The following is an 11,323-nucleotide window of genomic DNA, read 5'->3' as shown; positions in this document are numbered from 1 at the left end:
GGAGGTGCTTCCCACCCCCTCTTTTAACTCTTGGTCCTCGTCGGGTTTACTTGCCCTGTCCTTAATCTCATCAGCCGCATTTCCACCGCCTAGACTTTCAGAGGAACATCAAGTGCTGCAGATGAAGTGATGAAGGTGTAAAGACTCCTGCTGAGAAGCTAAATCGGAATCGCATGTCAACACAGTTCAGGCTCAGTTCCTGGCAGGGTGGCAGGATCACTGTTTTTAATGCAATTTACTAATTAAAAGCGAGTAGCAGATTACTGAAAGTCTGGAATGAAGCGGCTTGCTAGAGGAGTATTTTAGCTCCCTGAACTGCCTGCACCGGAGCTTGCTTTTCATTAAACTACAGCTAATTTGGAAGCTGATGTTTCATCACCGGCTCTCCATGTTTAGACTGGGTCTGATTTTACTGCAGATGCAAAACTGTAGTAGGGCAACGGGCAGGTGTATTTTATCCACCAGATGTACTGTAAACGCATTACAGCAGATTAACTGGATTTCTTCCTTTAAATGTACACTGCGAGATCCAACTTGCAAGCCAGCTGTTTCTTATCGGCCCGTTTAATCTTCCAGAGCCCGGCTTTGCTTCTTCCTTGAGCAGCTATTTCTGTAACGGATCGGGCGAGGGAGAGGGCGAGCGCCGCTATGAATTTTAATGCATCCACTAGGGAATCCCTCCCGCCTCCTCTTTTTGGATGAGATCCTCGAGGAAAGACCCAGAACGCAGCGAGGAGGAGGAGGAGGAAGAGGAAGAGAGGGAAGAGAAGGACGGCAGAGCCGCAGTACTGAGGAAAGCAGGACGGGGGAGCCTCCGGGAGAGGAGGGTTGGCAGCCGCGGGGTCTAATTAGGGAAGGTGGCTAGGACGACACCGAGGCGGTCAGAGGGGTGGGTAGGCAGCGTGGAGCCATGGGGGAGGAAGGATGACTCGGGGCGTATTTCGCTGCCTGACCCCGGCACGTCAGCAGCGGCCGGAGAGCCGCAGACACATGCACCCGCCGGCATCCCCCGGGACCGGCCGCGACGGGGACAACGTGGAGGTGATCCCGCTGCCGCTAGGTCCAGGAGAGAGACAGAGGCGGGGGACCGGGCGCTAGACCGCCTCGCCAGCTGCACGCCGCGTCCCGACAGGAGGATCGCCGGCCGGCCGGGAGCGAGGCGCTGTGCGGCAGGCCCCGGGTCGTGCGCTACCCGGCGCCGCTCCCACCTGCCGCTCCATGGATAAGGCGGGCTCGCTGCACACCTCGGTGCCCACGCCGCCGCCCCGGCTCTACCTGCCCCGCAACTTCAGCTGCAGCGCTTGCCTCTATGGCAGCCTGGCCGAGCAGTGCAAGGGGGGCTGCAGCCCCGACGGCGACGCCGCGCCCCCCCAGCCTGTGGTGCGAGAAGCGGCGGGCGAGAAGAAGCCGCCGCCGCCCCGCGGCCGGGAGCCCACGCTGCCCGCCGTGCCCCCCAGCCCCACGCAGCGCCGCCGCGCCAAGTCTCTGCCCACACCCGGCGACCGCAGCCTGCGTCCGGCGCTGCAGCAGAGCCCCTCTCGCCGCAAGACGGTGCGGTTTGCCGATTCCCTCGGCCTGGAACTCACCTCCGTGCGCCACTTCTGCGAGGCCGACCTGCCGCAGGTGCCGCTGCCCGCCCCGCCACCGCCGCGCACCGCCGACCTCTTCAAGACCAGGAAGCCGCCGACGCTGGGCGATCTGGAGCCGGTGCTGTTCGGACCGCCGCCGCCGCTGCTGGAGCCGCTCTTCCCGCCGCAGCCTGGCGCCAGCCCCGGCTTCGCGGAGCGGGTGCGACAGCACAAGGTGAGGCTGGAGTGGGTGCGGGCCGAGCCGGCGGGGCTGCGCGGCGCCGTGCGCGTCCTCAACCTGGCCTACGAGAAGGCCGTGTCGGTGCGCTACACGCTCAACAGCTGGGCCAGCTGCGCCGAGGTGCCTGCCGCCTACCAGCCGCCCGCGCCGGCGGACGGCTTCACCGACCGCTTCGCCTTCTTCCTGCCCCTGGGCGCCGCCGCCGAGGCCACGCTAGAGTTTGCCGTCCGCTACTGCGTCGCCGGCGCCGAATATTGGGACAACAACGAAGGCGCGAACTACCGGCTGCGGGGCCGGCAGCGCGTCGTGCCCGCGACCGGACTCCCGCAGGACCCCGACAGCACCGCCTGGATCCACTTCATCTGAGGCGGGGGCGCGGCAGGCGGCGGCCGCCTGCTGAGGGACCGAGGGAAGGAGTGGACGCGGAGGGAGCGCGGAGCCCCGCGGGGCTGGCGGGCTGGTCCTGCTCCCGCGGAGGGGCAAGGGTTGGCGGCCCCTAACCCTCAAGCGGGGCTCGGCACTCCTCCGGCTTCGCCAGCCCGCCCGGGGTTCTGCGGCCCAGCGCAGGCCTCGCTTCCAGCCGCTTCTCTGTAAGTCGCAGGAAGGTTTTGCCTGAATTGTGTTTACAGACGGACAGTTTATATTTTATATTGCACTGGCGATACCGACGAGAAGCCTCCTACGGTGTACGGCCGATGCGGTTTTCTGCCTCCATCTCCCAACCGCTGCACTGTGGCTACCACCAAAGCAGCTACCCGGCCAGGCTCAGGAGACCGATGGGCCCGGGGCGTTTGTGGAATTCACTGCCCTGGACCAGGGCCCTCAGGTGCGAACAGATGCTCCCGGGTGCCAGAGGTCAGGATCATCTGCCGTCACCTCCACAGGGTCAGCCTGAGGTGACACGGAGGGCACTGTGATGGGGCACCCGCCCCAGCCATCCTGTTTGCCTAAGCCTGCTTAAGCAAAGCCCAGCTCCCAGTTCAGAGCCTCGCTGACCCAGTCGCGTTCATTGCCCTGTGGGGTTAAGGGCCTGACAGGGCAGGGCTATGGGCAATTACCGGTTTAAACCCAAAAAGAAAAGAGTACAGGTGGCCCCAGGTGTAGCTCTGTTTCATCATGCTGTGAAAACTATCGATCAGTTTAAAGCCGAGAAGTTTTGGGCTTGGTTTTTTGTTGGTTGGTTTTGGGTGTTTTGTTTGCTTGGGTTTTGCTGTGTGGTTGGTTGTCGTTGTTTTTTTTTACCTGAACTATTTCATATGTTTAAGCATACTTAGTAAAGAAAAACAAGGTCACACACTAATTGAAATGCAACCCGTTGAGAGACTTTAAAAAGCAAGCGTTTTGTTTAAAATTCATGTGGTGTGTCGCTGCAAAGGTTTGTTAGGATCCATTGTTTGTTTCGGTAGGACTGGTCCCGTAACGCTGCTTGTGTTCAGGTCAGCGGGAAAGTCATGGAACTGCACCAAAGGAGCTAGAGATGGTAAGAGCTGAATCCGTCATTTTAGTCTGCACCCTGAGCAGCACTTTCAGTTCTATTCCTCTTCACAGTTTAATTGGACTTCTTATGATGAGGTATCAGTGCAAGATTCTGCTCTCTGAAAAACAAAATGCTCTGAATTTTTGGTAAGACTTTCCTAAGTGACAGGTTTGGGTTTATCTGGCTCAACTTTTCCAATTTCGTGAAGAAAGCCATATCTTGGCATGTAAAAACAAAAATTATATCAAAATTACAGACCATGCTGACTTCTGTCTTCAGAGGTATGCTTTAAATTACATCAGCAGTAAGTGCAGTGTTTTGCTTTTAAAAGTTGCTGTTTCAGGAGTGCAGCTGAATACTCGTTGAGCTGGTGCCCAGTCTGGGTGCTGATTTTCCAGAATTTAGGCATGTCTGTGTGCAGGAGAGGGACCTCTACAAATAAGACTTCTGGCAGTGGCAAAACTGATGTCAGGGTGATTATGGAGATCTAGAAGATCAGGCCATTAAGGGTGTGGATCGTCTCTAGATTGGTTAGGAATGGAATGTGATTTTTTTTTAACTGCATTTGCATGTTCCTCGAAAGGGTTAAGTGTCCTGAAGAGCTTGATTAATGTCGTAGAACCTTCTGGCTTTGGTGGGAATTGAGAGCACTTTTGTCTCCTGAGGGTTCAGTCAGAATAATTAAATCTATATATTCTGAGGAGAGAGAAAAAAAAAAGTCTGGAAGCTTAATGGGAAAAAGGAGATTTGCTTTAATTTAATTTCTCTAGTTCACTGTTTCTGATCTAATAGAAATAAATGCAAGACTGTGCTATTAGTAAGGTGGTTTTAATTTCCCAGTCAGATCTCTAATCCCTTTTTCTTTCTTTTTTTCATTGAAAGACAATCTAAAAGAAATGCACTTGTCAACATCTACTGAGTGCTTCCATTGGAGAATATTAAGGCCTGGATCACATAAGGAAATGATCCTCTATATTATATATTACAGGTGCATATTTATACAGCTAGAACTGCAGAACTAGGCTCTTAAAGTGTCTGTGGTTAAAGCATATTAAGTGGAGTGTATGAGGAAGAAAGCCCAAGTGACTTTTAGTTAAACTTACTCTTTTTATGAGAGCCTTAATACTGGAGAGAAGGAAAAGGACTTGTCTCCATTTGAAAGCACTTTGACATCTGGTGGAAATAAAGCCAAACCTCTTTTATTTATGCTATAGCTTTCCAAACTATCAGTGAATACCTTGAATTCTATAATTTACTTTTTTTTCCCCCCCTGTGAATAGCAGTTTTTATTGTTGCTTGGTTTATGCAGCATCTGAAGGTCTCCAGTTCTTTAAAAATCTCCTTATGGCAATTGTGGCTTAAACTGTCTTTAAATCTGGGATGTTGAAATGGATGGATGTGCATTGAGTACACGCACAAGGTGTTGTATTACCCTTTTTTTATCATGACTTAGGTGAAATTGCAACTGCTTTTAGTCAAAGTGTTATAGACAGAACTGGGCTCTGGCTTTAGGACATCATTCAGATACTATTGCTCTTTTATTTGTGGTCCCTTTGTCAAACACAAATCCCAGTACTAAACCTTTTGAAGCCATAGTATACCAGAAGACTGTTTTGCAAAGCAGAGTCTCCTGAGCTTCAACATGAACTTAAGTTTTGTGAGGGTGGTGGGGTTTGTGAGTGTGTGAGCTTGTGCTTAATGGGCTTCAAGGTGATCACAAACGATTTGTGATAGATGTGTGAGTCCAGTGAGAGGCATGGTCTTCTAGAAGCATTAACATCTACTTTTTAAAGTCTGGAAAGCAAGGTTGCACCCAGTCATCTTTGACTGGGGAATGCTGTTGAGGAGGCTTGAGGTGTTTTAACAGGAGTTTCAGTGGCATATACCAAAGGTGCACTACTTTGGTTGCACACTTTTATTCCTATCACATCAATTGATTTCCAGGCAAGTTTTATTCAGTTGCCAAAGGCATTCTCAGTTGCAATGACTGTGAGTGTTCTTCGGCAGCGTTCACGTACAATTTCCAGTCCTTTAGAGTGTAACCTGTATAGGTTGCTGCAAGCATCATGATGAATGGAGATGAAATAAAAATCCCAAATAATAATTGTGTAGTATTTACATAAAGGATGACTTTGAGGAGAAAGGCCTGGGCTAGAGAGGATGATTTTCCAGTTGGTGGCTCATCAATCATTGTAACGGAAGCAGGAACAAATCAACATTCTCAAATCGTGTTTCTCAAGAATATAGTTCTACAGAGTGAACTTTCACAAAGGAAATACTTGATCATTTTCAAGCCAACCTTTCCTGGAATAAATGTCACCTCTTTGTATTTTGATTCACAGAAATTAAGCCCATGACACTTTCTTTTCCGAGTGATTCTAGAACGCTTTAAGTGAGGCAATAACCTTTAGGTAGTGTACTTCACTGCTAAGTGAAGTACATTGCTTCATTGCTCCCGTCTCTGCAGAGGTAGCCATGTGTCTGCCGTTTAGTGTGCAGAGTTGTAGCTTGGTGCAGTGTGCCCTGTTATTTTGTGTGCAATCTAATGATGCTTTACACAGCCAGGCAGATTGTACTGTATGCCTGATACATGTTGATGTTTGCTGCTCCGCACTTACACTGGTAGATTTTTTTGCATGTGATTCCATGCCTTCCACGGCAATGGTTCTGAAATCTACCCTAAATATTATAAATCCTAAAAAAGGAATCAGAACTGTGTAAGAGTCTGTGAATGGAATGTCTGCTAGCTAAACATACTGCTGTTTATTAGCATGAAGTCAGTAGCTGAAACTCTCATACTCATTTTCAATAACTGTACAAAATTTCAGGTAAATGTGTTTTATTTTTCTCCTTTGACCATTTGCAAGCAACTCTTTGATGTGGCTGTGTGTGCCCTGGTATCTCAGTAACCAACAGAAGAAGTGCACACCCTTTGTTGTTTCAGCACATGAGAGGGGGAAAATGTACCACTCGAATGAGCAAATGTCTGCTCATGCATAAGCACGGCCTCTTTACAGACATATGAAACATTTTGCCATAGCACCACCAGGCAAACATCTGCTGATCCTGTATTCTCACGTAAAGTAACCTACAGAAACGCTCCAAGTCTGCTTTTTATCGTATTATAATATATACATCTATATATAAAATGAATTTATGTGCCTTTCAACATTTCCTAGGAAGAAATCTTAACGTATTCCTTAGCTCTCTCACCAAAAGATCAATAATGGCTTTGTCATTACAATGAAATTTATACTAAAGTAATAATTAGCAATTCTAATTCCTGATGCATTTTCAGCTGTGGCAGAAATCCTGCATCTGCAGCAGCTGGAAGGATTTGATACTGTTTCCCCATATTACAGTCAGAAATATGTCTTCCTGGTACACCTCTACAATGATGTAATTAAGTGGAAAAAAAAAAACCCCAACTGTGACTATGATTAATCTAACAGAAGATACTTATTGTATATATCCACTGATATTCTAAACAGATATTCTATCTGAAATCAGAAAATCTAGTTTTTTATGAAGTCTATTTATGGAGACCTGGTCTTTTAAGCTTTTGCTCTTATTTGTCTGATGCTGCATAATGCACACTGTTAAAACTTTAGGATGGATTTAGTCTATCTACACAGTTTGTATAATACAAGTGCTCACTATAAGGAATGTCTGAAGGACTTTTACCTTGCACAGCGTCTTGGCACATCATCAGTGATTCTGGTTCCTGTACGCACTTCATGTGTGCATGACCTGAACATCTGAAAGGTTGCTTACTGAAGTGAAAATATTTGTGAGCACTGCAAATGAGGTTTTCTTTCAGACATAAGTAGCTGAGGATAGGAAGTAAGTACAGTCCACTTTGCTGTGAAATAAAAACAACTAGCCTTATGTAGAGCTGACCAGTACTTGGTGAAATGGAAGGTGGTGATGTTTGTTTGAAGTGAAACACGTTCAGGGAAGCACACCAGTTTCAATGGGAAGGTTTTCTCAGGTTCAGCTTATCTGAGAGAATTGTCCTAAAACAGAGCAGTGGTGAGAGGACTTCCTTACATCATTGTATGGACATGAATGTGGGGCTTCCATGACCCAAGGGAGCACTGAGCTGTAAAACTATTGGCTACTGTTGGACTCCCTCCAACTTAAAAGACAACTTCCACATTATTTTACAGGGAGGATTTTTGACCCTGGATTCCCCATGAATATCCTCTTCATTCAGCTGTCCTCCCTTTTGTTTGAGCTTTCTGTTGTTGAGAAAGGTCTGGTTTTATTTTTGTGCAACGCAGGGAGATTATTTTACATTCTGTTTTGGAGGGGAAGGCAGAAAAAAACCCATTTTGCTTTCCAATTTTAGTGGGGGTTTTTTGGTGTATTTTTTTTTTAACATTAAACAATAGCATGCAGAATTAAAATATGCTTGAAATAATATGTGCACTAGTGATTCCAAAGAATATAGCTTAAAAAAAAGAAGTCAAATGTGAGATGAGCTTTGTTTAAAGAAAATAAATATGTGCTTTGACTTAGCAAGGCAGGGAGAACTTTCCAGCCTCCAGTGCAAGTGTATTAATGCCAGGGATTTCTTTCTATGCAATATTATGGTGCACCTGGGGTGGGTTTTATTAGGAGTTAACTTGATTTGTCTAGTCACTGCATTGGTGTGTGTGTGTGTATAGGATGTTCTGTTGCAAGTGTCATTAAGGAAACTCTGTGTCTTAACTAGTGTTATGTATTTAGGCTCTTGTTTGTTCAATCTGACTCCACTAAATCATAGGCAAACTGCTTTGGGTAACAGTAACAAGGCAATGTCTCAGCAAAGTGTGTAATGATGTTATCCTTTCTCACCTTCTAGGATGAAAGGTTGTGTTACTGTTGTGAGGATTTTTTTTTGTTTGTATTTCTGTATCTTAAAAGTAAGCCAAATTGTATTATGCTTTTAAACTTCAAGGAGCTAATGCATATGGTTTTTAAAGCTCACAGAAAGCAGTAAAACTAAAATTGGTTGTGATTACCTGCAAGTAATTGGTTGGAATTACTTGCAAGTCCAGTTTCTAATCTGTGGTGTGTTTGTGGGCATCCTGTAACTGGCCTCATGGAGGTGCACCTCGACACAGGTTGTGCATTTTAAGGTTGACACAAAATGAGCTTAACCTGGGTGCAAAACCTGCCTACATCTTGGACACAAATCCATGTTGTGCTGCAGAAAAACTGACTGCTGTGACACAAAATCACTGTTCTTGGAATGGGTTTAGACAAACCTAACTCCTCACTTTTAGTGTAACACAGGTTATTCCCTTCTCTACCGGAGATGCTGTCTACTGAAGACAGTGTTCTTTAATGTGGGAGGTTTTATTACTGTTCCTTTGATTTACCTTGATCTTGTTTAAAAACAAACCCAAACCCTCATTGTTTCTTAACTCTGTACTTTGCTAGTAAATTACTTTTGGTTGTAGTTTCTTCTGCAGTGTTTATATTTCACCAAGTAATGTTTGTTTCTACTGTTTGTAAAAGCAATGTAATATCACCAAAAGTTGAAAATCAACATTTTTCTAATAATGCCTTGTAATTTACCTAGCCTTACAGTATTTCAGACAATTTTCCACCAAAACCCACACCTAGTTACTGGTTGTCACAATTATGAAATATATATATATATATATATATATTTATAAACCTGTAGCTTCCAGTTGTCATTAAAGATTAATGATATGGGTTGTGAGCTTGTGGTGAATGGGAACCTTCTCTTTTTTTTTGGTAACAAATTAACCATGAGTTCTTTGTGCAGGGTTTGAAACCATGAAGTTCAAATTCGTTCACAGTGTCTGCATGAAGATGTGATGCACCTGTACATCTGAAGACAAATACCTAATGTTTGGGGCAGATTTTCCATCCAATTCGTCCCTGGGCAGTCTCCATTAAGAGTGGTCTCTATGGAAGCTGCAGCATGCTGAGTTGTGTTGCTAATGTGGCCTTCTCCTAATGCAGCCTTCTGTGACTAGTTCTGGAGCCCCTATTACAGGAAGGATCTGGAGGTGCTGGAGCGTGTCCAGAGAGGGGCCACCAGGATGATCAGAGGGCTGGAGCACCTCTCCTATGAGGACAGACTGAGGGAGTTGGGGCTATTCAGTCTGGAGAAGAGAAGGCTCCAAGGAGACCTACTTGTGGCCTTCCAATATCTGAAGGGGACTACAAGAAAGCTGGGGAGGGACTTTTTAGGGTGTCAGGGAGTGATAGGACTAGGGGGAATGGAGCAAAACTAGAAGTGAGTAGATTCAGATTGGATGTTAGGAAGGAGTTCTTCCCCATGAGGGTGGTGAGTGACTGGCACAGGTTGCCCAGGGAGGTGGTGGAAGCCTCATCTCCGAAGGTTTTTAAGGCCAGGCTGCATGTGGCTCTGGGCAACCTGATGTAGTGTGAGGTGTCCCTGCCTATGGCAGGGGTGTTGGAACTAGATGGTCCTTGAGGTCCCTTCCAACCCTTACATTTCTATGATTCTATGATTCTCAAGTGTAACCAGGTTGCAGGAAGATAGGAAGAGGTTGTGGGTGGGCATAAATGCATGTAGCTGTCTTTGTATGAAGTCTTGCATGGTTATCGGTGTTTCAGACCCAGTTGAGCAGTTTGTAGTTCAGAAAGGGATGCCAGAAAGTTAGCTATTTGTGGCTTTAATCCTTCCTTCCCAGTTTTGTATCATCACAGTTGCTAGTAACAGCTGAAACGTTCTCAAGTGCCATTCAGGACTGAGCTGCCAAAGGCCTGTGCTAGGTGCTACGAAGTACAGAAACAACATCTCAGGAGAGCAGAGAGTGGCTTCTCTAGAGGATAGATGTGGGATATGTGAAAAGAGCTGTGATGTTTATGTTTTTAAAATAACAGTTTCAGTTTTTCAGTGACTGGGAGGAAAGTTTCTAGGTCCCACCTATTATATTCTGCAGTAGCTGCAGCCAAGCTGCTTTTAGCCAGCACATGCCTTTTCCTCCAGTGGTGATGCAGAACTGAGGCTAACTAGGCAGTAGCTAAATGGATTGTAGAACAATCTCGCCCCCCCCCCCCCCCCCCCCCCCCCTTCTTTTTTAGTGCTACTCTCTGGGTGCCTTTTGGAATCTACCAATAAACTTTGATCTGGCTGATAGCTGAAATGGCTCAGGAGATGTGTTGCATGCCATGCCTGTCTCACAAGGGGCAGCCCCTGCAACCAGCAGAGGTGGTAAGAGGAAGCAGGATCTGCTACAGAGAGAAAAGAGAGGGCAAAGAGGAGGGAGAGAGAGCAAGAACCTGGTCTTTCAGCAGCAGGGAGCTGTGAGATCAGCTCGGGCCCTGCAATCTCATCCCAAGAGCTCATGTTGCTGTTGCAGTCTAGACCCATGGTTCCCAACCTTTTTCGGACCTCAGGATAACTCCTTGCAACTCTCTATGTACACAGGGGCAGGAAGAATGGAGAAATGGAGCTTGCCTGTGCTGCCTCTAAAGAGTGGCTCTTTGCAAGATTATGTCAGATGCCCTATTAGAAATACTGCTTTAGATCACACAGAAGCAGCAGCATGCATCAAAGGGCCACGTTGTCCTTCAGTTCCTCCTTAAGCCTACGGAATATAAGGGAGATAGGAAAAAAAATGAACCTGTCAAGGCTTTGAATAACTAAATTCTCTTCTTTGTTGTCTAACCTGAGGTAAGAAGTGTCCCTTAGTGTAGAAGAAAGCTGCAAAAACTTTTTATTGGTTGTAGTTGAGGGGGATACACTGCAGAGGAAAAAAAGCAAGCTGTGCAGTGGTGATAGGACACCAGTTTTATCACTGGGTTTGCCTCACCAATGATGGTACAACTGAGGGGCTGTCAGAACAGTCAGGGGTTGCCAAGAATACTTAATTCTCTGTCCTTTTTTCTTGATCCAGACTCACACAGCAAAGAAAGGAGAAAGGAGATGGCTGAATAACAGTACTCTTGAGTCTGAAGTGCAGACTCATCATCCTGTCTTGTGGATTGATTTTCATGGTTAGAGAAAGGTACAGCTGTTGTGCCTCCATTAAAATACATCTCTGAGCA

The 11,323-nt window shown here is 46.6% G+C and overlaps 1 protein-coding gene across 1 annotated transcript; it reads left to right on the top strand.

Annotated features, from left to right (window-relative positions):
- The first annotated feature begins 516 nt into the window (after positions 1-516).
- Positions 517-8,966, top strand: LOC137447396 (protein phosphatase 1 regulatory subunit 3E-like). Its single transcript, XM_068150881.1, has 2 exons — positions 517-2,635; positions 3,216-8,966. Exon 1 carries the CDS (start codon positions 1,219-1,221, stop codon positions 2,173-2,175), a length of 957 nt encoding a protein of 318 aa, XP_068006982.1. The 5' UTR covers positions 517-1,218; the 3' UTR covers positions 2,176-2,635; positions 3,216-8,966.
- Positions 8,967-11,323: the final 2,357 nt, after the last annotated feature.

Source organism: Melanerpes formicivorus, unplaced genomic scaffold (genome assembly GCF_026170545.1).
Source record: "Melanerpes formicivorus ecotype bairdi unplaced genomic scaffold, bMelFor1.0.p_v2 SCAF_20, whole genome shotgun sequence".
Lineage (NCBI taxonomy): Eukaryota > Metazoa > Chordata > Aves > Piciformes > Picidae > Melanerpes > Melanerpes formicivorus.
Note: the sequence above shows the minus strand (reverse complement) of the source record. Positions and strands in the feature narration are given on the sequence as shown.

Coding starts and splice junctions, on each gene's coding strand:
- LOC137447396 (XM_068150881.1), top strand. CDS start 1,219: ATGGATAAGGCGGGCTCGCTGCACACCTCGGTGCCCACGCCGCCGCCC.